A 27702-nucleotide genomic window follows, 5' to 3' on the forward strand; every position below is an offset into this window, starting at 1 on the left:
TGATGCAATATGCACAACCTTCAAGCAGTTGCAAGCTGTTGAACAATCTCCAGTTCAAACCTTAAATTAATTAAATATTGATACTAATGCAGGTATTAAAATTTTGGTTTTTGCTTAAGCAAAATAATAGACCACATACACACCAAGCACTTAATATCTGTTAAAAATGGAACTATCAATTTTCGCAGAATTTGAATAATTAAACATATAATTTATGTGAATTTTGTTAACAGACTAAGTTAGTGTTTTACAGAAACAATGAACAACTTAGACTATATTTGTTTGACAAACAATAACGAGGTATAGTTCTGGTATCTTACAATATAATCCTTACACTTATACATACTTTACAAACCTTACAAAAAACGATAAACAATTCTCTAAAAAAAATACGGTAGCTTCTAGTTACGTAGATTATTTTGTTAAAGAGATAATGTAACTTAAGAGACTATATTAACATGTTATGGCACTATTACTGCAAACTTTTGTTCACATCATACATAAAACCTCATTTTCCACCCACTTTAGCATTGCATCAGTCTTAATGAGATGTACATTCACAACAGTCAGTCAAGGGTAGAAATCAGTGGTAAGAACAGTTTCTTTACTGAAATGACTTCAATAATCACAATACTACATTATAAATACACAGCCTTACATTTCTGGCAGATAACAAGTATTAAAAAAAATTGGGAAGTGGAGAAATTTTTAACAAAAACTTTAAACAGTCAATAAAGTCATGACATCGGGAACCGACACACTAATGTCACTTGTGGTTTATACAGGGTGGTGCAAAAAAGTAGCCCTAGTCAGTAGCATTTACTGCTGGTGCGGGCTACTTTTTCATGCCTACCCTGTACAACAGCCCCACAATTAAGTAGGTATTCCAAGCAGGTAGCCTACATTAAAAAAATTCTACTTATTTCTGATCTGCAGCGGGAACACTAAAAGCATAACCTTGTTTGTTTGACTACATAAAACACCTGCAGCAACTTGCAGGAAAGACAACCACATATCAACCAATCACACAATTCCTCCACATATTAATTTCAATTGTTCAACTGGTTCATGATGAAGATAGATCAGAAGTAAGTGTTACTGTGTAAAAACACAAAAAATCAGCTTGTCCAAAGATCTTAAATAAAGACCATTAATCTACCATTAGGAAGTAGGTTTGTCCTTTTTTAAAGCAGTCTACATGAAGTAAAAGAAGATTACTTTCACAAGAACAAATAATTAGTTCCTATTTGAAAGTTCACTCCTCAATGTAACCAAGTACTAAAACTTATGAAAACACAAAATCAATTGTTACTTGCATAATATTAGGTGCCTTGCCATGATAAAGGTTTCAAATATTAATGGGTAATTTCTTCCTTTGAAAAAATATGTTTAAACTGACAAAAGGCCATGGAAGTGGTGAAGAATTTACTCCAACAAACCCCGTTAGGGAGAGGAAACGATGTGAAATAAATTATTTTGCATCCAACATACAGAAAACTAGTTTTAACCATGAACTACATAATGAAAGAGTCAAACATTCACCTTAGTGACGTATGTTAGTGCGATTAATAATATCACAACACATACAATCTGTTACCTTTTCCTGAAACTTAGTTTTTGAGCTTGTTTTTAAGTACAATTTATGTGCAGAAAGGCTAATTTGGGCTGGACCTACAGTTTAAAATGGGATCCGAACCACTATGTGCATCCACTAGCTATCAAACTCAGGACCCCTTGATTACAATGTAAAGATGTAACCACTACACTATCAGGAAGGCACAAGTTAAAGTTATTGACTACTAATTAAACAGACAGTTATTTTACAATTAAACAATAACGTGTGTGTATATATGAGGAGAAAGTACTACAGGGTCATCCGTTTGAGATGTCAGAAAAGTAAACCTTTATACACAAGAGGTTAAAGTACGTATCTGTGAGCAGCGTGTTGTAATATAAGCACAAAGGATGTAAGTTTCGAATGAGTGGAGGTTTACCGACTTCAGCTGCGTGGCGGCAGTAGCATGCATGTAATACTTTAAAAATTTCGCATACCATACAACACACTGTGTGTGCTGTTGTGACGTGATCACCACCTTTGTTACCATACACATTAGCGCCGCCATGTGGCCGAAGTCTGTAAACCTCCACTCATTCGAAACTTACATCCTTTGTGCTTATATTACAACACGCTGCTCACAGATACGTACTTTAACCTCTTGTGTATAAAGGTTTACTTTTCTGACATCTCAAACGGATGACCCTGTATATGTCTTGAAACTGACAGGTAGCACTATACATGGAAAAGGTGAATGTTTCAACTTATTCATTAAATTCAAATTAATAACCATTTGAAAAATGTGCAATTGTTGCATGTGGTAAATACAGATTAACAAACCTCAGCAATAACATGTGCTTAACACAACAAACCAACATACAATTTTACGTATAATTGTAGCTGCATTGTGACAATAAAGCAGTCCCAGATATTCACCTCAAAAACAGATGTGCAAAGTTTATATATTATCCTGTATATTAAAAGACAAATTTCGAAAAAGCATCAATATATAAATGTTTTCAAACTATATTTTTAGTAAATGTTACTGAACATATTGCAAGTTGTCAACAGCCAATTTTCTCAATCGTCTCATTCACTTTGCTATATCCATTAGTTTTGAAAAGAATTTCTAGATATACATTGATTTAGATAAGAACTTTAGATACATCATTTGACTATTACTTATAACATCATGTATAGATAAATGCTCTACAAGCTATTTAAAAAGATGTTCGATAACAATATTAAAACGAGATCAGTTTAAAATTTCTGAATGTAAATAGGGCACTGCTATGATACAACATCTATACACGTCCTAGGTACTCTCAAGTGGAAACACGCAAACACACTTAGATAAAAAAAAAAAATCGGACATCATTCTTACCAGCTATATTTAGCTGTTTTCTTCAGTCTCTGTGCTATCACTTTCACCATTTGATGCTTTAAGCAGTGAAGGGGATGAGAGATACGCACTGGCAAGCAAATCTGCCGGTGCCATTTGCGTCCCAGGAGTCTTACTAGTAAGCTCATGAAAGCTCATCAAATGGCGTTTGAGGTAAAGTTTTGTCTTGAAAGGCTTATTGCACAGGGGACAAACTACGTTCTGCGGATTGTGAATGAGGCGTACGTGTTGCCGCAAATTCGACAAGTTACTGTACATTCGGTTGCAGATGGGGCAAGGTCTTGGGTCCAAAGAGTGCAGTTTCCTCTGGTCCACTGGAACAGAAAGAATATGGGCTTCAGTTGACTCAAAACTAGCTATCTTTTCAACAATGCTAAAGCTTTCCATGTGACAAATTTCAAACACAGACCAGAAGGCACCAACAACCTATCTTCTGTTCTATCTAATGTGCAGTACAATTTCACTTGTTGAAGTTCGTTTGTGTGTGTGTGATTACCCATTTAACACACTCAAAACACATTCGTGTAAGCACTTCTATCCAATTTGAAGGATAACTACGAATACTCATTGCGAGTCAAGAGAAAGCTTTATGAATATCCCTTTAAGTGCAAGGTATTTAAGCATGTACAATAGTCATTCTGTCAAAATGTCTCAAGTATATCTACGAAAAAGTACACCCCCCTCCCTTTTACTCTTGACTTACCAATTGCATTTACATTTTCTCCTATTAATAATATTTTCTTATAAAATTGGAAAGTAGTAAGTGTCTTACATTTTCATTAACTTCTTAATAGTAGTGTTAAATAATTGGTGTCCCCTGGTCTGATTTCAGAAAATCTGTTAAGTTAAAAAAAAAGTATTTGCCTAAAACACTGCATAAAACACTATTTACACAAATAAATTTAGGTTGAGCAAAATTTCAATGTATGCACACTTAGAAACAGAAAAAAAAGGTGAGAAACTGCACTCTACACAAAACCTGTCCTATCTGCAACACATTCCATACTGATGTGGTATTTATGGTGCAAATGTCAAGCTAAAAAGCAAAGCCATATAATGGATGCCAATGGTACACTCAACAATAAACAAAAGAAATAGATTTCAGAATCTTACATTTATTAATAGCAACTTCGCAATACGTGTAAAATATAGTTCAATATTTTAATCTGCATTTCCATCCAATCTACTACTAAAAATTTCAATACACAATAAGTCAAATAATAATAATGAAGTTTCAGTAAATGGTTCATTAATGATACTGTATTTAACATAATATTTCCATCATAAAGTTACTTCTGAAGAGAAATGTTTGCGATAAGTAAATGGTATCACAAACAGAAATCTATACATCATTGGTTCAGCATCATTTCCTTATGGATGAAACAGCTTCAATGTAGCTATTACAGAGTGGCCACTCTAGGACCATGATAAAATTCAAGTATAATTCCCGGTTTTTTAAGGTGAACTTTCCAAAAATGCAAGTGTTTCTTCTATTTGAACCTTACGTATTATCACTTCTCACCACCCCCAAACATACAAAGGCAAATATATTAACAATGTAAATTATTTGTATGATTCCAATGTATCCAAAAATTCTAATTCAATTCAATTGAATGGTGTATATTTATTTTAAGATGCGAAGTTTACATTTGCCATTTCGCATACTCAAGACTAGAAATGCATATGCAAACATAAGTCACACTGTTACGGAATATAGTAATGTACGAGAAATTGTTAATTGTACAACAATTTCAAATTTACCTAATTAACTTCAAGATGTTTTATCCTGCAATAATCTTCCCTATGTCACATAGATGGTTCTCCAAAGGACACTAACAAAGCAAACGAATTTGAGATAATTCTATTTTATTTTCCATGCAGCTTTTTCTTTGCTTTTCCTTCCTCAATAAAAATAAAAGTTAAACTGTGAAAAACTTGCCTCAGAACATTAATAAATACAGTATCTATAAATTGAATGGGATTTGGATTAATGGAAGTTGAATATTTTCACGTCTACGCAGCAACATTCAAGCAGAATTCACGCATAATTTGCGGAATTCCCGATGAGGCCACCCTGTATTACAATTTTACCCAATAATCCACCTTCCCTCCTATAATATATCCATGAGATACCATGCTAAAAATTCATTAATGTGAAAAATATACTAGAGAATGTAAATCTTCACATACTTCCGAACATTTTCCCTAATGCCTGCCAATCATTCCACTAAGAGCGTGGTAGGGGGACTCTTATTAACGGTTACGAGCAAGCAAAAGTAGTCCCATGTGACTCTAGCACACACTATATTATAATAATTGTATTCACAGTGGTGTCGCCACCATGGGAGCAGAGTGGGTTTTGGCCCATAGTGACAAGAGTCTAAGCCAACTCAAATAACCTGACAGATTTGCAGATAATGCGAATGAGTACAGTGCACTTGCATTAATTAGACGTGTCCACTCGCAAAAAAGAAGCAACTGCTCAAAGTGTAACACAGGCCCATGAAAATGTCTCTATTCTACTTTGAAATGCAATTGGCCATCACAATCGCAACAAAAGTGAGCAATACTGAATTTGCCACACTAGCGATCCTGGTGGAGGAATGGCAAAGCAGCATAAGAGCGCCAAGTGGGAATAAAACTTCCACAGTTTTTCTTTATATTGATGTCTTGTTTGATTTTCTATTATAAATAGTTATGTCACAATAACTGTATAAAGTTGTTTCATTCTTTTTAACTTACTCTGTATATAACGGATGGATGTTACAAAATTCTACTGTCCTATTTAGACCTAAGGCAATCATCCATAGGCAGGTCAATTTTACAAAATTTTAGTACTACACACTTAACTTACACACTTAACCTTTGTTTGTCCCAACAAAACATGTTTAAATTACATTACATCTCCTGCATAAATAATTTTCTTCAGCCACAGTGCTCACAAAAGTGTGCAACAGAGCTTTTACTGCAACACATTCTATCAATTTAGTTAACTTCTATGTTAACACTGTTATTCTCATGAGTCTGGCAGACTACAAACAATGAATTATGATCCTGCACCATGGTCATGCTTTGTGTTCCGGCTATGGAACACGTGCATGTCCCATGTCCGAGTCTCCTGGGGGAAGCATAACAACTTTTCTCCAGAGATTTTGGCCTGTGTATGGGACCAGTGTCCACCCACCATTGTGAGGGAATTGGGGAGCTACAAATGAGTTGCGTAACCCGGTCATGGAAACCTACAACGACTGGGGTTTTGTCTTGCTGACCACATGTCATGACATTTTGGTTCTAAAATTGTGAATAAAGGTAAAAAAGGTAAAGTGTTCCCCTGTGCTTAGCACCACGCCATGAAGGCGTATAGGGGGTTTGGGGAGTAACGCCTAAAATTGTGAATGCAATTTCAAATTTGATTTAAAAACAACTTATTACACAAAATAAACATATCCCTTCTAATAGCACATTTATGTCATTGCCAAAGTATTAACTTTATTCCAGTATAAAGGGGTTCTTTCTTAATTCTCAAATATTTACAGCAGAATTAATCTATTTTCCATGAATTGCATAACTCGCAGGATAATTCAAACATCGGAAAGTGTCATGATGGTAAATAAATTCTAAATATCGTGTTTAAAGAGTCTATTTCGCATTTTGCAGTTCATTTCCCATCATTTCGTGACGAAAACGGGATAGGAAAATGCACCTCACACCTTTCAGAAACATGAAAAATTAACATTACAATGTGTCATTTCACAACCTTTAATTATTATTACCGTCCCCATACATATACATACACACTGGCACCAATGCACCTGTAAGAACCTTGGCACAGGGTGGTAGCAAGAAGAGCATTGCAGCCTCTGGTTCCATGTGAAGATATGGCTACATGTGAACACCTTCATTTGGCTCAATGTTCTTTTCTCAAATTAGCTCCATCGAGAGATGCAATCACAACGCAAAGTGAAATTATCACTTTAGTGCAATCCTAATGGTTGCATATTTGAAACAACAAAGGGGGGGGGGGTGCTATTCCGACACACATAAAATTCAAATAAAATTTCACATTTTCAAGGCAAAAAAATAACAATTGCTCTAATAAAACTGAATTTGTATTAACATTTTTCACGGAAAATTTACGAACACCCTGATATTATGTTCCCAGGGATTTTACATTTTCCCGCATTATATATTTAGTCTTGATGGTCCCAACATAGCAAATTGTTATAAAATTTTCCTTGATTTTACATTTTTCCACATTTTAAGTTTTTCAGCTTTGTAAACTAAAAAACGTAAAATCAAGGTTTCACTGTATTTCTTTCTGCATCATAATAAATATGTGAATCATTTTAGATAACCCACCCCAAGATGTCGAAAACTAAGAATAAGTTGTTAATTACATATAAGTTAATTATGATAAAATGACTATATCCCCTAGAATGCTAAAAATAACAATTCTTATACACGTTGATTAGAGGCACATATTTTTGGTAAATAAAAAAGCAAAATCTTGGTACAAAAACAGTCAATTTCTGGCTCAAAAGCGGTAAATAAAATAAAATGTCACTGTTATAGCGGTGAAAAAGCAGTATACAAAATTACATTTTGGATTTAAAACATGTGAATATAATCCTGAATTTGATTTCAAAACTGCACTTACTCCACAAAATAAACACATCCCTTCTAATAGCACATTTATGTTGTGGAACTACATTGGCAATGTTATAAACCAGTGCGGTGAAACCATGTTGAATACTAAACCCAACTACGCGATTGGCAAAAACACTTTAAAATGTACCAACACATAGCCAATTGGGAGAGCAAATATATTAGTTCTTTCATCAATTATACACTTGACATGAATAAACTGTAAATATCACATCTTCTTAAATGTATGGACTGGAAAACACCGGAGAAATAGAAAAAGACCACCACTGCTAACAATTATTACTTATTTTGGCCCAATTTATGGCTATTCAAATTGTTTTATCACTGTACAAATGTACGTCTCCTTAATTAACCACTAGCAACCACCATGCAGATATTATCAAGGTTGCAGACCCCACAAACGAGGAATGTGACATCGTTTTGTACAATGTGGCTGGTATTTAGTCATGTGACTTTCTTTATTTAGCTCAAACGTCACTAAAGGTAAGTGTTCTCCAACTTGAGTACATGAAAATGGACAAATGGAAAGTAAGAACAATGGAAAAATGAATAAGTAGATAGAGTGAAATATGCATTTTAAATGTAATATTTGTGGTAAAATTATTTTTTAGAAATGGCGGGGATTCTTACAGAGAAAGATGTCCCCAATACTGTTCACTTCTGACGCTCTATTGACAAATACCAGATTTGCTTTGCTACCAACCAGAAAGTTGTATTTTGTAATTTTTGCTACAAGGGGGTAAGACACGAATCCTTAATTTATTTCATGTAATGCATTTCCAGCCTGAAATTCATTTGTGTTAAATCATTTAATGTTTGAGACCTTTCTCAGGCTACAGACTAGTGTGTTCAAGTAAAAGTATGAAACTGGCTGTTATAAATCTGGATAAATCTTTGTTACAAACATAAGTTGCTCTAAGTAGTTTTGATTAAACATTTTCAGAAAGAAAAATTGACAACTTTACATATTGTGCCTCAGTTGTCTGAGTTCTACCTTTTCTTCACATAAGCAGTACACAGTGGTACCTCAATTTTATATTTTCCTGGGCTTTTAAAATTCTAAAATTCAGGGAAACATTATAGCATTCTGCTCTATTGGGACTGTAAGAATCAAATGTATGCAGTCAAATGTAAAATTGGGGTTCCACTGTAATTCTTTTCATGTTTATTATCAGGTCATTCCATGTCAAATCAACCAATTTTAAAATAATTGGTGGCATTACCATTTCAGAAAAAAAAATTAATACATAAGTTTGTACATGTTTCTAGATATCCAAACCTGAAACAAAATTCATTTTGAAGCTAATGAAGTATACTTTCCATAATATTCAAGTATGTTTTGCTTAAAATTGCATCATAAGTACGAAAATTATGGTGGAAATTGAGGTAAAAATAGTTAAATTTGATTTTTAAGTCCGATTTTTTCGATGAAGGGGTTTAGTCTAATGCTATTTTTCTTTCATGTGTAGACCTGCCTACAGGGTGTCTGTAAATAAAATATGAGTGCTTAGAAATGCAACCCTTTTGTACAGCATGGGCTCAAACATGGCCGTTCATTGAATTTTGACAGTTTTCAGGGTTAAATATCTCAGATGGGTCCTCTTGAAAAATTCTGAAATTTGGCACAAAGGAACCCCAGGCATGAACCTAACTCACAGTAAAAATCTCAACTTTTAGATTCAACTCATTTTGGTCAATATGAGGTAATGTATGTCACCTAATTTCTGACATTGCAAGGTAAGATTAAACTACATCCCATACTTACAAAAATGGTCTTTTCCTTTTCTTTTTTAAATTTGGGTTAAATAAAGCCTCAGAAAATATAGTAACATAAGGCTTAATACTTGACTTACCAGAAATTGAAATTACAAAATATGACAATTAAAAATCTGCAAGATCTCATTGCAATGTACCCATGACTAGTTGGGAGTTGTCAGCTCCAGTTTCCTATTCATTCTCTTTGTTAAATCAGGAAGAATTCTTTGTTCTTTCACTAAGTTCCTAAGTAAATTACCAGAAACCTTCAGTTCATCACATACATTTTTTCTTGACCAAGTGGTAGCAATGAAACTGATGATTCTGACCTTTTGAACATTAGTTCTAGCTAATTTACATTTTTGTTCTTATAATTACCATTATATGATTGTACTGGCCATGCAAAGTATTGTCACACTTGCCTTCCTTCTCTTCTGTTCTAATACTTTGTGAAAAGCAACTTTCCAGTTTCCTTTGCACTCCTTGTATCTTTTGAGCAAGAGCACTTTATTTTCTGCAATCAGCCTCCTCAGTTTTGAAACAGGAGATACATCAAAAACAGAGCAGACTTCATGCATTTCGTTTAGTTTTCTTGGGTTAGCACAAAGACATCATTTCCATTCTGGCTTTTTAGTGAGTCAATTTCTCCAGGTATGAAGATTTTACTCCCAACATGTCAGGCATATTGATTTAACTGGTATAAGGCTTACTTGACACTTTTTTGCCTTACCATATGACGCAAATTGATTTTAAAAATTCCCTTACTTAACTTTTTCTTTAAGTGGTACTTCTGAAGATCACAACATACTTTACCATATAAAAATCTCTTTCAATGGTATTTGCATATTGTCTTTAAGCCATCCATCCACCTGTAGACTTCACCTAAGAAGTGTTTTATCATTTTCACTAAGTTTGTTAAGATTAATTAAGTCTTTGGTAACCTTACCAAAAGTATATTTATGGCAGTCCTCTCCAGTTAAAAATCCTACACAACACCCCATTTTCAGTCACAGATAACAAACTTTCTCCAGTCACTACTCTCGACACATTAGGCAAAGGAAAAATGACAGCAGAGATTGTCCATGCACAGATCAATTCCAGGCTTGCCTCACATCCTTTCAAAACATGTTTCTGAATCTTCAGCTGTGCATGACTCACATCTACTTCAACGAAAGTCTTTTATTGAAGAAAAAGAAACAAAATAATATATTCTACCACCTTTGACCCTCCAATATAAATAGCCTACTTTCAGAGGAGTGCCCATGGAGGGGTTGGTGGGGGGTCATAACCCAATACCTTTGGCCTGGTATTCCATAAACAATTACATCAAAGGCAGCATAATGTGGCAAGAACAGGGCTGTATACTAAAAAAGTATATGTAACCCCCTCCCCTCCCTTTCGAAATTCCTGGTCATGCCATTGCCTATCTTAAGCTGCATGCACTGCTACATTTAAAATTGAGGAAGCTCTGTTTTGGAGCTGACAATGCCAACTGGTCATGGGTACCTAATAAATCAAACCTTTTGAAATGAGATTTCATAGATTTTCAATTGTCATACTTTGAAATTTCAATTTCTGGTAAGTCAAGTATTAAACCTTATGTTACTATATCTTCCTTTGTGCCAAATTTCAGAATTTTTCAAGAGGACCCATCTGAGATATTTAACCCTGAAAACTCAAAATTCAATAAACGGCCATGTTTGAGCCCATGCTGTACAAAAGGGTTGCATTTCTAAGCACTGATATTTTATTTACAGACACCCTGTAGGCAGGTCTACACATGAAAGAAAAATAGCATTAGACTAAACCCCTTCATCGAAAAAATCGGGCTTAAAAATCAAATTTAACTATTTTTACCTCAATTTCCACCATAATTTTCGTACTTATGATGCAATTTTAAGCAAAACATACTTGAATATCATAGAAAGTAGATTCATAATTGGGAAAAGAGAGTATATAAATACGGAGAAACTAGTACTCACTTTTATCCACGAAGCTGTCTTTTCTTTTTCAATTAGTTTCAGTGGCCACTGCCACCATGCTCGTTGGAACTTGGTATACTGTTGCTTGGCATGCGTCTTTAGTTTCTCTGGTTGCTGCTAGGTGTGCTATTGTTAACTGTGCATCTGGGTCTGTGTCGTCTGCTATTTCCGGGCAATAACTGTTGTAGTAGGGGAATCCAAGTGTGGTGCGCTTGCCCGCTATCAATGTTTAGCTCGTGCGAGAAGTGCATTATGGCTTGTGTTTCCTTGATTTTGGTGTCTACGAGCATGTGAGCAGCGTGTTTGACTTAAACCTTTTAAATTTTATGGCTATTGTATTTGATATGTTTAGCAAGACCAGTAGTGGGTTGGGCTTTTTTTGCAACTGCTAGGTGCTGTTGGATTCTTTTATTGACAGATCTGATGGACCTGCCGATGTAATGTGCCTTGCATTGCACAGACCCAGATGCATAGTTAACAACAGCGCACCTAGCGGCAACCAGAGAAACAAAAGACGTATGCCAAGCAACAGTACAGCAAGTTCCAACGAGGATGGTGGCAGTGGCCACTGAAATTAATCAAAAAAGAAAAAACAGCTTCGCAGATAAAAGTGAGTACTAGTTTCTCCGTATTTATAAATAGTATACTTCATTAGCTACAAAATGAATTTTGTTTCAGGTCTCTAGCTCTAATGGTGTTTGAGATATTAACGTTTCTGAAAAGTGCTACATGAGCAAGAAAAGCCATGCACCATATTGGAAAAATGGCATCCCCAGGAGAACTAAAGACAATAAAGTTTTTTGAACATTGGTTTTGATATCTAGAAACATGTACAAACGTATGTACTAAAGATGATTTTTTTCTAACATTGTCATGCAACCACCATTGGATGGTTTGGCATGGAATGACACTATCATTTTACATACTTTCCTGTTCACATAAGTTCTCAGCCTACAATTGGCACAGCCGATGACAATATAATTGCGTACCCAGACTTTGATTTACTTTTCTGGCAAAATATTTTGTTTCAATAAAAGATTGTTAACGTGTTATGAAAATTATGAAAGTGCTAAATTCACTATCCAAGCAACAGCATAGGATTATGTGACAAATGCTATGAATCCACAATTATAAAATCCACCTGCAGTTATAAAAATGAAGTTTCTTCAACTCTACACATGCTTACAAATACAATTCCTGGTCAGAGTTTCCACTGTGTAATGATTTTTATAAGTCGTGTAGGAGGATGAGACATGAGTTTTAACTAGCGACTCTAAAAAATTAAGGAAGTATAAATTTGAGATTAATGTTGTGAAAAGTCTATGTTCACGTGACTGTGCTCATTAAAATGTTGCTATTTGCAGGGCTCGAAAAATCCCGGTCGCCAGGGTGGCTAAATGTGTGAGTCTGGCAACTGTAATCCTTTACTGTAATATTGCCGTTTTTAAGTTTGCATGTATGAAATTTTGAAAATTCTAAGTTCAAATTGCAGTACAGCGTAAGTTAGCAAATGATTTTTTTATCAACATTGTGAACATTCCATAGAATCAGTAACAATTTCTTACTCCTTGTCCCCGAACCCCCCATTTCCCACTTTCTCACATGATTTAGCGATGTTTTTAATACAGTGATGCTCAGCTTCTTATAGATTGATTGATTTGCTTTATTTTACTTCGCTTTTTTTTTGCTACTTTTGGCTAATTTGCGAAGTTGTGGATGAGTGATAATATGATGAATGAACACTCACAAACATCCATGCCCAGGCCGGAATTCGAACCCGGGACCCCTGGCATCGGAGGGCGATGTGCTAACCACGCCACCACAGTGCCCAGCTCAGCTTCTTATAGTATGCACAATTGCTAGTAGGTGGTTTCCTGGCATCTGATTTTCAGAGCTGGCGCCTAGCTCTGAAGAAGATTTTTCGAGCACTGGCTACTTGAGTAATTTTTTATATGGAAATACTAAGGCAATCAACCTAACATTCCTAACCTGCTCAAACCATAAAAATAGTAAAACCGAAATCATGTAGGAGTGTAATTATGATTCTGAAAGCACCAAACATGAGCTGCCCAATCTATTCACAAGCATATAGGAGAATTATATAATTGGAACTTTCACTGAACCACCCCCTAATGTTTATTGCATATGCAGAATATACGTAGGATATTCGGAATTCAACCTTCGGTTGGCTGGTACGAGATGCGCAGAAATAAGATGTCATGTATTGGTTCATACCACGCCAAGTGGTAGTGGTAGGTCACTGTGTTCAGTGCTTGTTGCGTAATGAGCAATGTCTGGTACAATAGAAGCTCCCGCCAAATGTGAGGTTCGTGTTGTAATTTGCTTTTTGCAGGTGGAAGGCCATAGCCCAACCAAAATCTATCGAACAATGAGTGCTGTGTGTGGAGAGAAGGTCGTGAGTGAAGGTTGTGTGAGGGAATGGTGTCAGAAATTTTGAGAGGGACGAATTGACGTGCATGTTGAAAGTGGATAAGAAAGACCGTCTGTTGTGACAGCCTAGTCGAACGAGTGGATAATGTGTGCAATGCCACCAGTTCACAATATCGGAACTGTATCAAGAATTTCCTGAAATTGAGCGAATACCTCTATACGACACTGACTGTGAAGCTGGGTTATCACAAGTTTAGAGATTTGAGAGCAATGGTGGATGATGGGAGTGGCTGATTTCTCTGGCAGCAAACTTCTTCGACAAGAGTATTCGCGATTAAAATTAACCGATATGCCATCTGGTGGGATTTCCAGGAAGTATTCTAAGTAGGATACGTTGTGTTGAAGTCGTTTAAAGCATGGGGAATATGCGAGAGAGTAAGGTCTACTGTTCAGGTTTTTTTTGCTCTAAATAGTTTTATGGGTCAGAACAAATTAAAAGTTTTCATGCGTTTCCACCCCGTGGAATCAAGAAAATGAAATTTGTTAATAAATCAGCGAAAACGTAATTGACAGAAGATTGGTATGGGGGATATAACACTGTAATCCGGCAAGGAAATTACGAAGAATGCACGAGTCTGCTTACTTTATTTTTCGAGAGATAAATATATATTACCATGAAAGTAAAGTTTTAAATTGTACTTTATAAATAAAGCTTTTTTTTTTTCGAAAAATCATGAAGCGTCTTACCCAATGTGTCCATGTATTACCGGTATTACGTATGTGCGAAATTTGGAACAGGTGCAAGTCGATTAAGAGAGAGAAGATGAAAATAGTTTGAGAATGAATTAATGTCAAATGTAACCAGAAAGAAAAGTGGACCTGCTAATGTTACTATTTCATTCAGTACGATGTCCTTTTTCAGTGAGTACAGCCTGGTCATGAAATCGTGAATATTATTATTAAACCAGTCTTTTTCTCTTTCGAGAAAGAACTGCAACGATATGTTCGCAATTTTCTCCTGTCCCAGCTTTTCAAGTACAGGCTAATTTCAATTCCTTTATTTTCAAATAATTTCCGAGAACCCCAGTTACAATATGACGTGCAGATGATACAGCACTGCTTTAGACAACCAGTGCGTATACATAGTTTCGTCTGCATTTCCCGTGTTATTTTTGCCTATCATAATTAAATGCTTCGTTCTCAGTACAGCTTCACGTTTGTTAGAATACCTGGAATTCACATCGCATTCGCAATAATTAAAATTAATGCGTAATTTAAACGTTTTCTACCATACCAGCCATGACAACACGCTGCTACTTTGTACTACTGATGAATGTAAACAATGATTTATCCTACTTAGAGCGGCCATATTGGAAGCGATACTAGCGCTCAGGTGGTAATTTTAATCGCGAATACAGAAGATGATGCAACACTATGACAAATGCCTGAATTCAGGTGGCAACTATGTTGAAAAATAGTTCAGGTGCGTGTGCAATTTTTTATATAATAAATATGGGTTTTCCTTATTTCTGCTTTATTTCATGCCTGTTGAAGGTTGATTATTGGATAGCCCTCGTATATATACGAGGTGTGGCTAGAAAAGAAACAGATTGATGTTGCTGTCGACAAACAGCAAGCACGTCAAGGATAAGCGGTGCATGGTTGTATAACGTGATATCCCTACCGGCTGTGTGATTGCCCAGGGTGTGCGGTGCTCAGTTCTTCTGTAGTTTGTGGTCGAAGTGAACCATACATCTGTGCTCCGTCGGAAAAGAAATTAAGTGTGAAAGTGGAACAGCATATCAATCTGAAGTTTCTTATCAAACTTGGAAAATACGCCACAGAAACTTATGGTTTGTTGAAGGAAGTGTACGGAGATGTGTGTTTATCACGCACTCAAGTATTTAAGTGGTTTCAAAGGTTTAGAGAGGGACGAGAAGCGATTGCGAACGACAAGTGTTCTGGATGGTCTTGCACGTCAAAAATGGAATAAAACATTGCAAATGTCGGTGAATTGATTTGAATTGTGTACCCGAAGGTCAAACTGTCAACCAACAATATTTTATTACAATGCTGACGACCATTCGTGGGCGAGTAAGAAGATGACGACCTGATTTGTGGAAAAGCAAGTCATAGATTCTTCATCAGGACAATGTCCACACGGCATTGTCAGTCAAGGCTTTATTGGCCAAGTATGGGATTCCAGTGTTAGAACATTCACCCTATTCACCGGATCTCGCTCCGTGCAACTTCTTTTTATTCCCAAAGGTCAAATCAGCACTGAATTTTGAAATTTGAATTTAAAATTTTGGGTGCGTCAGCATAAGGCTATTTTGCACCCGTCAAATTATACGGGGTCCAGTCCCTTATCGTTACACATAAAACTTTAACATTGCATAACTAAAGTCATAAAATATTCAAATCTTCTGACTTTCGTTAAAAGCTGAGGCTGTAAAGGGGCACTCAGCACAAATAAGGACAAAACACAGGACAACACAAACAAAATTATACTGGCCATGGGGCCAGTTGCAAATCAGCACTGAAAGGAACCAGATTTTAAGACCGTAGAATGTGTGAAAACAAAAGCGACGGAGGTCATGATGGTTTCGGAAAATGATTTCCAGCACTGTCTCCACCAATGGAAGATTCGTATGGAGCGGTGTATCGATAGTGCAGGGGAGTACTTTGAAGGGGATAATGTTCATATTGTACAAAATAACAATAAAAGATTTTGTAGCAACAGTCCGGTTTTTTACTAGCCACACCTCGTATATCACATTTTCTTCACCTACATCCTTTTAGTATCAAAAATGTCTGTACTGCTTGACTTACAGAGACCAGATTTATTACAGTTCATTGATTCATGGTAGTCACGATCATGAACAATTCTGATGCAGAATAATGTTAGCTTTTCATTGAAATGGCTTGAAATTTTTCAGAACAGCATATGTGGTTGTTTCACACTTCAAACTCATTTCAAAAAGAACAATTAGATGCAATCCAATGTAGATGCATCTCAAACCAATAACTTCTCTCTGTTGAACATAAGAAATGAACCTTTTCTAGCATACACAGTTTGATGGCCATTTGAGATTTCACAAAAGAGCTCTCAAATTCATTTTTAACTTTTTTTACAGGTTGAAATAAATCTTCAGAACTACTCACGATGGCCCCCTAATCAGATGAATTCGCAAATCGATGACGACGATTATTTATTAATTTCTCAGTTTGGACAATCATATTCATGCAACAAATAACTGAAAATGGTTAACGTATTTAAATATATTTTCAAGAAAAGTGAAACACTGCACTTACCTTGTGAAGAATCCAGAGAGAGATCACCTACTGAAGGCTGGGATGAGGTACCCGGTATCACATCTACTCCCGCTGGAAAAAAAAAACATAATAACTTCATGTAATTTATGCAAATTATGGAGTGGCTATATTTGCACCACGTCTTTTGTGCAAGTGTGTTGTAACCACCTCTTTCAAATTTCAACCACTAGATGTCACATTTTCCTTGCTGCTGAATTTTACTTGCACTCATGTCGAATTAAGTTGTGGTTTCGTTTGTACTCTTGAAAATAGCATTTAATAATTTATATCCACATTGTGGAAATTTCTTACGATGATTCCGCTTCGGATTTAATGAAGATTTTGATTTTACCTCATTTTCATGAATTAATTTTATATTGCCTATTCAAAAGATGTTTTCAGTAACTTTTATGTCATGTTTAGTTTCTTCTTTCAAACAACTGTCGGAGAAAAATGTCATTAATGTGAAAAAATTTATATAAAATGTAACATATTATATATCCATGGAAAGAGGACTTGTGACTTGACTTAATGAATTCAAAGTGCAGAAAACAAGGAATTGGTAAACTTAATCATTTCTGCAACACATAAATGTAGTCTTCAAGGATCACATAACAGCTCTTCTTGTTGTAGAACTTTGCTGTAAATTAAACCCAAAAATTGGGTAAATGGATACACCCGCCACCGTATATGAAACACTGGCATGCAAGCAGTGGCGCTAGTGTCGCTAGTGATGCAGTTGCAGCACTATCGAGAGTGAAGATCAGATATTCATATCTCCAAAAAGACAAGTTCTTTAAAAAAATTGAAGATTACTAACATCATACTCTAAGCAAAGTACTTATTCTAATAAAATAAGTTAATGTTATTTCGAACAGTACAGGGTGTTCAGTATCAATGCTACGAATGAGAAAGGCCCGTAAGCAGTGCTCGATAAATTTTCTTCAAAGCTAGGCGCCAGCTCTGTAAATCAGGTGAAAGGAAACCACCTACTAGCAATTGTGCATACAACAGTATGTTTTCAAAAGTTGCACAATATAAACTTTGAAAATGTATATCATGAAAATCGTAAGAGATATTTACACCGGGTTTTATTCACTAAACTAATCCTGTAGGCTATCACTGGGTTCATCAATTTATGTTAGCATTTATCTAAATAAAGCAATTACATTATTTTAAAAAACATTGTTAATTTGCTGAAAACATCTGAGAACTGATTTTAAACAATAAATACGAACTCAAACTATTTGTGGGATCATTTGTTGGTGTTTGACTGGTTGTAAAACAGTTGCTTTGTGAGGTACAGCAGAAGCAGAGCATTTTTATTGGAAAACCTCTTGCACATGAGTGTAAGAATAAGTAGTAAAATACTTTTCAGCAATGCACATGCACTGGTCCAATGAATACGCCATGATGAATGAATTAAAAAAACAGGCACGGTAGTGGCAAAAGTGAGGGAAGAGAATTGAATGTAACCAGGGGCAGCCTAGGATTCTCTCAAGAGTCAAATTTCGGCACAACATCTTGATTTACGATTTTTCACGTAAATGTATAGCTAATACTTAGACACATGTTACATGCGACTGTTGGCAATATTTCGACCTGCTAGTGTTGCCATATACAGAGATATGTCCCAAAAGTGGCACTTTTCACTCAATCCATAAAATCGCCAGTCAAAAATTCATCAAATGTTGCACATGACCAATATTGGTCGCAAATGACAGACTGACATGGCATCAGTTATCAATTGTCTAATTATGATGCTTCGATAATTTCTTGCATATTTTTCTTACTCAGAAGTTCATTTCTGGAAAAAATTGAATGCTGCTTTCAGTCAGTTATTAATTTATATAATTTTCTGTACGGGGTGAACTGATAATTTTAAGCATTGAAAAATATCTCAATGGATGAGGCTTTATAATGCAGAAAACCTGGTGTAAATATCTCTTACGGTTTTCATGATATATATTTACAAAGTTTGGTTGTGCGACTTTTGAAACACACTGTATAAGATGCTGAGCATCACTGTATTCAAAACATCGCTAAATTATTTGTTAAAGCAGGAAATGGGGTGTTGGGGGACAAATGGTAAGAAATTGTTACGGACTCTGGAATGTTCACAATGTTGATAAAAAAAAATCATTTGCTAACTTACGCTGTACTGCAATTTGAATTTAGAGAATCATCAAAATTTTGTATATATTACAGCAAAAGCTCACAGTCGCCAGGCTGAAACTTTAGTCGCCATGGCAACCTGGCAACCGGGATTTTTTGAGCCCTACCCGTAAGATAACCCATGAAAGATTTATGAACATCCTGTCTGTTAGTTGCGTTAAATTTCGTTTTTCCGCATTGCACAATTGGATGGTTATTTCCAATTAATTTCAAAGGCTCACTGTCTTCATTCACTAAGGTTACAGCATCTGGAGCGGAGATGGTAGCACGTCACTTCGTTAGTTACTGGGTGACATTTGTATCTCTAACGTTCTTAGTCCCAGAAATATAAAATTTCATTTAGAAACATGCTCGACGTTAGTGCAAATACCTGGAAAATCAGTCTTGGCATCTAAGGATTAATTTAAATCTAAATTTAAATAGGTATTGCACACTCATTTTAAGTAAAACATCTACATGGTTGTAGATTGCAAAAAAATCAACTTGCAGGCATTTTTAAATCGATCTATCTTTTTAAAAAAAGCTTGGGTGCGGTAACGACTGGTGTGAGTGAGATATCTAGGTATGTATGTGTTATTGAGATTCTGCTGATCAGTGTATATTACGAATATGAATTGTGTTTACTGATATGTAGTTTTCTAATGATTGCAAGCGTGTAAGGGAACATTTTAACAATCACTTACCCCATGTTAAATCAACAATTTTGATAAAATAAATACATAAACTAGTCAAATTGTTATTGTAGAGAAACAATAGTCTTTTATAGAGAATTATAGATACATATATATTGAAGATCTGTGCAAAACATACATGAAATCAAAAATGCTTTTGAGGGATATATTTTTATAAGATCGATGTCAACGAGATATATGTATTAACATAACCCGTGGCTCGACAGCCCTTCAAGGGCCTAGGGCGATCTCCCAACTGCCAGTCTCCCTCCCACAATCCTACCTAGAGGTGTGGAGATCTTCAACTGCTAATGGGATGACGTGGGGTCACATGTAGAACCCTAAGCTGTAATAGGAGATTTCCGATACCGGGTTACTCTACTAACTCGTAGCTCCCCAATTTCCTCACGATGGTGGGTTGCCAACGGTCCTATACACAGGCCGAGAACTATGAGACTGAACCCATGCCGTCCCTCAGTCAGAGCCCAAGCACAGAGCCTTAGACTGCACGGCCAAGGAGGACAACGATATATGTATTAATCTTTGTTAAAAGGGTTTGCTTTGTTCAATTTTGATGCATTCTTTATAACTATAATAAACAAGTGATTATAACAAAAATCTGATTGTTTGGCTACATCATTTCCTATAAGATTAAAGTATTGATAGATCCCTTGATTTCTTGACGGAATTAGTTGCGGCGGAGAAGAGTAAACAAAAAAGTTATTTTTTTTGTTTTGAGCGTAAGGTCATACTAAAAGGGTGTACTCAAGTGTCTTGGGGGAACATACAGAATGGCTAGATGACCGCTTTGGTACCTCCAGCACTCTCGTGAACACGAAAGAATGTCCGGGAGAGAATACAACGTTGGCCTCTATATCCACAGCTATCTCTGGGGATAAGATTCTTATTTTATGTGATTCAGTATTTTCGAATTGGTTTAATAGAAAAGGAACCATTCAATGTGTAATTAAATTTGGGATTTTTTTTATCTGACTAGTAAGTTTATTACTTTATGCCAAACAAGAATAGTACATCTGCGCTATACATTTATGTATAAAAGAATAATGGGAAAGGGCTCATTATACCCATTTTTTGCAGCTTCCTATTTTTTTTTGGATAAAGTACCTTCCTTTAACCAAAACTTGTCGCAGGTTAAAATCGCCTTTTGAAATAGAATCCTATGCTGGTCACTACTTTAAAGATAGCATTTTCATATAGTAGCAAAAAGCATTAATAAACATTATTATCTTTGCCATTGGCCGTATGTGGTTGGAGATGCATTCTGGCATCAATAGAACAACGTATCAGGTGGTGTTCCTGAGCTTTCATTGTGTTCTTGCAGAATAATATCGACCTCCAAACAAGATGGGAAACAACCTGCTTCCATGGCCGACTTAGGGTTCCAGGTGGTGTCACACCTGACTTAATCTCTAGACCTGATCCCCAGTGTTTACCACCCATTCTGGGCTATGAAAAAAGCCGTATGCAGATGTTATATCGTGGACATTGATGAACTACAAGCAGCTGTCCACATGTAGAGACAACACACCTCTAGCAATTGGTTCCAGGATGACTTTTAGAGACTACCACACCAGTGGTGCAAATGAGTGGTGCAAATGCATTCAGCTCCAGGGGAATTATATTGAGAAGGTATTAGTTTTACCACTTTACAACTGCCCTGTGTATGTGACAACATCCAACCAATATCATACAAAAATTCCCATTCTAAATAAAACACCTAGTAATGCCATGTCTACGAAGCTGACTTGACAATTAGCTATCAACCTGTGGATGTAGGTTACATTTACAATTTACAAACAATATAGAAACTCCATTAACAATTTAAGAAACTCAAACATAACGTGTTACACTTAGGACTGTAATAAAATTGAAATTCATAACATTGAAACAACTAGTTTGAATGACTGGAAGTTGGTATCACTATGAAAAGTAGCTGGAGAAAAGTTAGGCTTTCCCTCAGGAGACTCGAACCTGTGCACGGAGCTGAGAGCATCACACATTAGAGCGCACTGCCACGGTGTAGGTGACTGTCTAATTATAGTCTCCTAAGGTCCACCAAAAGGAATTATAAATTGGATTTAAGCTGCTTGCAGCTACTATTTAGTACATATATCAGCCTGCCAAAAATTACAAGACTTGTGTAAAAGCAGTTAACTCATTAATGATGTCAGTACTGTACTTTCCAAAAACATTACATTGAGTACGGATAAAGGATAGTAATGGGCAGAGGAGAATTTATTCAGATTGCTTCCATGTCCAAAAAGATATAATCGAAAATATTTCAGCTGGTTTCTGCAATGATCTCTAGTACTAGCACTTGCCTTTCTGGGGGAACAGGGGCAGTGGTAGACAAAAGTAAAATAATTCAGGCACCAGGCCCTTTCTGTCAGGGGCTAGCAGTGTTTCTTTTTTTCCTCTCTTTTGCAAATACGAGCTAGGAAAGCCACAAATCCAGCTAAGATAAGCCATGAAATGTGATCTTGCAGCATATCTTAATTAACACAAGATTGGATTAAAATTAAATAATTCTTGCACCGGAATGGCCTTCCTAAAGGTTTCACTGGTAACAAAATGATTAATTATACAATATATTCTAAATTAAGGCAGACTCTACCACATTGCTGCAGATTTTAAAATTTGAATAGGAACAGTGCAAAAATTTCTAATGCCATGTTCATTATTCTGATTTCATGATACACATGATATAGAAAATATTTTTTTAAAAATTAAAAAGAAGGTAATGGAAATTTTTGTAATCGAGATATTACACAAATATACGAGGTGTGGCTACAAAAAACCGGACTGTTGCTACAAAATCATCAATTGGTAATTTTGTACAATACAAACATTGTTCCCTTCAAAGTACTCCCCTGAACTATCGATACACCGCTCCATACGAATCTTCAATTTCTAGAAGCAGTGCTGGAAATCATTTTCTGAAACCATGTTCATGACTTCCGTCGCTCTTGTTTTCACAGGTTCTACGAATGTAAATCTTTTTTTTTCCAGTGCTGATGTGTCCTTTGGAAATAAAAAAAAGTCGAACGGAGTGGTACTTGGCGAATAGAGTGGATGTTCTAACACTGGGATCCCATGCTTGGCCAAAAAAGCCTTGACTGACAATCCATGACTTGCTTTTCCACAAATGAGGTCGACGTCTTCTTACTCGCTCACGAAGGGTCGTCAGCACCTAAATGTAAAAATGTTGGTTGTTTTACAATAGCTCGAATACTCAAGCAACGATCCTCTCAAATCAATTCACGACATTTGCAATGTTTGATTCCATTTTCGACGTGCAAGGCTGTCCAGGATGCAAGTCATCCGCAATCACTTCTCATCCCTCTTGAAACCACTCAAACACTTGCGTGCGTGATAAACACTCATCTCCGTATACTTCCTTCAACAAACTATAAGTTTCTGTGGTGGATTTTCCAAGTTTCATAAGAAACTTCACACTGATACGCTGTTCCACTTTCACACTTAACATTTTTCCGACGGAGCACAGATGTACAGTTCACTTCATCAACAAGCTAAGTGGAACTGAGCACCACGCACCCTGGCAAATCACACAGTCGATAGGCAGGATATCACGTTATACACTCATTCACCGCTTGACCTTGACGTGCTTGCCGTTTGTCAAGAGCAACATCAATCCGTTTTTTTTCTAGCCACACCTCGTATATTTTTGAAATGAATTTAAAAATGCAGGTGCAAGTTGAAAATTTTCAGGCACCCTGTATTTCTCTACCCCTGAATAGGGGGAGAGAGGAACCTGGACAATTTATAATCCATTCTATGAAAAAAGATTCTCATGTACAGAATGAAAACAAGAACAAAGGGAGAAAAAGAAAAGATGCTACACTTACACTGTAAGGCTGCAAAAGAACTATGCATATCCATAGAATTATCAAGACCAAGCAATGACGTGGAGCCTCCCATACTATCTGCCCTACTTTCTCCATCACTATTGTATTCAGGCAACTCTAGTTTTGGCTGTAAGATACAAAAAAAAAGTTATAATATAATATAAAAACATCAATTTAACACCTAGTGTATCTACTGCTATATATTTACTGTTTTTAATATTTTTTTGGTGGTTAGTCTACGAAAATCTTGCTTTAAAATAACCATAGATTCACATAGGAGATAAATTAAATTAACTGTCATCCACAGTGGAAATATCTTTTCAGGGGACTGTGACTAGAAAACACTTGTGAAAATGCATAATCCATAAAAACCTTATAGCATTTTCATTCCCTAGTAAAAGTAAAGGTAAAATCCTCCCCTGTGCATAGCACCATGCCATGAAGGCGTATAGGGGGTGTGGGGGTAACGCCCCACACTTTCTTCATCCGGTCGTGAATGGGGGTTATGTGATCAGCATCATGCCCCTGGCCACCTTTACCCCCCAGGGTTTCCCCCAGGTACCCATGTTATACCCATTACCCTAGTAAAAGTAAAACGTAAAATCCAGGAACGTAACATTCCAGTTCCACTGTAATCACAAAATCTTCTTTTGACACACATTTAGTGCACAATTAAAATTATTCATTCAGTGGATCTATTGAGATACTCTGATCCTGCACATGTATCCAGTACTCAGAGGTGTGCAGGATCCTGAAAAGTCTGTACCGAATTTGTAAAACGAATTTCCATCCTGATCCCAATTTCAGGAAATTATTATTAAAATGGTTCCTGAACAGTCAAAAAATTCCCAATGAACGTGTTTAAAAGTGACCATTTCTCAATATTTTCTGTGCTACAAGTGTCTGATAAGTCTTGAAAATAGTTTTTATTCGAGAAAATGTAAAAACCATCACTTGGGCAGAAAATTTTATGTAGATTCAAGATTTTCTGTGTCAGAAAATTTCAGTCATTTTCTGTCCCAATCATTTCCAGACAGTCAGGAAATTGTGAATTTTTCTTATCCCAAATGTCACGATTTAAAAATGTTTCCATCCTAAACAAGTCAAAGAAAAATATTCCATCCTGCACACCCCAAATGCCTCAATTCTACTGACTCACTCACTCCCTGACAAATTCTCACAGTGAAGGAACCCTTGGAGCCAGAAAATGGTTCATTACGACCTCACCTGAAATTGTCTTAAAAGACAGAAAATTCAAACATCGCTCATTTTGGGCACACAAAGTGCATGAGCCAGTTAATAAAGTTGAACTGAGTTTCTAATATCGATATTGGCTCTACCCTAGTTGACACCTTATAATTTATGACATAGGAAATACAAATTTATCTTAGAAAAACAGCAAACACAAAATGTGAAAGAACACATTGTAATGTTAATTTTTAATGTTTCTGAAAGCTGTCACCCTATTTTGTCACAAAATGATGCGAAATGAACTGCTAAATGCGAAACAGACTCTTAAACATGAAATTTAGAGATTATTTACCGATGCGACACTTTCTGAAGTTTGAATTATCCTGCGAGTTATGTAATTCACGGAAAATTGATTAATTCTGCTGTAAATATTTGAGAAGCAAAAATGGATGCCTTTAAACAGGAATAAACTTAATACTCTGGTAACTACATAAATGTGCTATTAGAAGGGATTTGTTTATTTTGTGTAATAAGTGCAGTTTTAAAATCAAATTTAGGATTATATTCACACTTTCAAAACTAAAATGTTAGTTTATATACCACTTTTGATCAATTTTTCACAGCTATAACACAGAAATTGTATTTAATTTACCGCTTTTGAACCCGAAATTGACTGTTTTTGTACCGAAATTTTTCTTTTTTATTTACCAAAATATGTGCCTCTACTTATTACGAACTTACAGGTATATGCAAACTCACCTGTATAACTTCTGGAGAGTCACTTTTTCCCTCCACATCCAACCTTTCTGCAGGCATGCTTGATCTCGAGTGTTCCATGTCATCCTGAGATCCACTTATAATTAATCCGGCCTCACATTCACTATCAGACTTGATTCGCTTAGCGGGTGGTGTTATACCTTCATCTATGTGGCTGTTCGCCGTGCTATTCTGCTTCCCTTCTAGACAGAGAGATGGTCGTGGTACCAAGGTTGGGGGTGATATTGCTGATCTTGTTTGTCTAGGGGGAGGTTTCGGAGTGCTGTGAGCTTGAACTGGGCTACCATGGCTAGGTGTCTGAAGGGGTGAAGGAGGGGGTGGTTGCTGCTGAAATAAAAACATAATATAATCTAAAATATGCAGATACACACACATTAGTAGGGCTCGGAAGTTGAAAACTGTTATTTTCTGAGCCTTAAAGACAATCCTAAACCTGATATCAGTTCATTTCCCTTCAGTTAGAACCAGAAAACATTGTTTTTATTTTGAATTTTTTGGCTTTTAGGTCATTTCTTAGTATTTCTTGCCATTTCTGTTGCATTTTACTAATTTTTGACGTTTCATTTCCTCATCCCTTCCCCTGTTGTTTCCTGATTTTAAATGCCATTTGCTAGCATAACTTACAGTATTTAAATATCCTGACATGGTCTAATTTAGCAAGTCATTAATCAAAAATACAGTGAATGCAAAATCACAATATTATTTTTAACTGAAATGTTTGGCAATGGATTAAATAAATACATGTCGTAATTTTATTTTTTCTCTAGCAAATTGAAAATACTTTGTGTGAAGCCTCTTTGAGGTTCACTTTCTGGCCATCACTTTTAATCTGTGGTTTTAAAGTAAAATTAGTCACAATATTAAAAAAATATATAATCTAATGAACGCAAAACGCAACTGTATTTTAAGATGCTGACTGAGTACTGTATTCTGCAAGGCCCACTTGAAAGTGGGTGAATGACTTATGCAGAAAACCTTGCGGCGTACATTAAGTGACCTTGAAGTAAAATAATAAAGAAATCTGCATTAGCATTTAATTGCTTTTTCCCCCTTTGCTTCAGCAGTTTAAACCACCAAACGATGGATTCTATTGAATTATTCAACTACTGTATTCTCTTGTCATTTATGAAGAAATATGGCTTTATTTTAAGAGCAAAAAAAAACATTTTTAGGTTGTTTTTATTTTTACCATTTTAAGTCATTATTAAATATTTTGTTTCAGATTTATTAGGTCATCAACTTTTGAGCTCTACACACTAGTAAATAACACAAGTAGAAGTCAATATATCCTATCACAGCCAGAAGAAAATTGTTTGTAGCTGTCTTACTGTTACTGAGCTACTCTTGCAAAATATATCAACGTAACTCAAAAGGTTTCTTTAACCTCTTTCCCTATGTTATTTTATACATGACACATAGAAACCAACTGAAAAGTTGTGTAAAAACTTCAGCTCAACTAAGAATCAAACCCAGAACCATTACCTTAGTACAGGGTTCAGCACAAAAAAACTGACTCGTCTCATCTTGTCAGACATTCTCAAACTATTATTTCCTACATTCGCCCATTTCACTCCTTCCCCCGTCTGGCAACGTCACGTCATCCCTCCCTCCATATCTTCACCTGTTCTTGTTTTTGAAGCATATTAATTTAGGAGTAGTTTAGTGTCAGATCAACTGAAATAAGATAGGCCAGTTTTACGTGCTCAAGCCTGTATATTTTAGATTGTAAAGCATTGTAACACAAACTCATTTTTGTAGTTGCAGAAAAAGAAATACACTAATGATTTCTAGCATTCACCACTTCAAATAATTGGAAATTACCGTATGAATGCAAGACGACTCAGAATCTAAGACAATCCCCCTTTTTTCAACAAGGGATTACAGAAACTTACAAATGGTTACCTTATTACGAGTAACTGAAGGAGACAATAAAAAA

General features: G+C 35.9%; 1 protein-coding gene across 11 annotated transcripts in view; it reads right to left on the minus strand.

Annotated features, from left to right (window-relative positions):
- Positions 1 to 27702, minus strand: part of LOC145992892 (uncharacterized) — a 184872-nt gene that overhangs the window by 141159 nt on the left and 16011 nt on the right. For 9 of the 11 annotated variants that reach the window (XM_083129331.1, XM_083129290.1, XM_083129275.1 and 6 more), the window contains exons 4-6: positions 25749 to 26093; positions 23799 to 23925; positions 17066 to 17137 (exon numbers count right to left, since the gene is read on the minus strand). In XM_083129331.1, the coding sequence (XP_082985457.1) occupies positions 17066 to 17137; positions 23799 to 23925; positions 25749 to 26093 (544 nt within the window). Of the gene's footprint in view, positions 1 to 2291; positions 3272 to 17065; positions 17138 to 23798; positions 23926 to 25748; positions 26094 to 27702 lie in introns of those variants that run through there. The other 2 variants (XM_083129295.1, XM_083129282.1) reach the window with 2 other exon arrangements.

The sequence above is a fragment of the Lepisma saccharinum genome, chromosome 1 (assembly GCF_977018435.1).
Source record: "Lepisma saccharinum chromosome 1, izLepSacc3.1, whole genome shotgun sequence".
NCBI lineage: Eukaryota > Metazoa > Arthropoda > Insecta > Zygentoma > Lepismatidae > Lepisma > Lepisma saccharinum.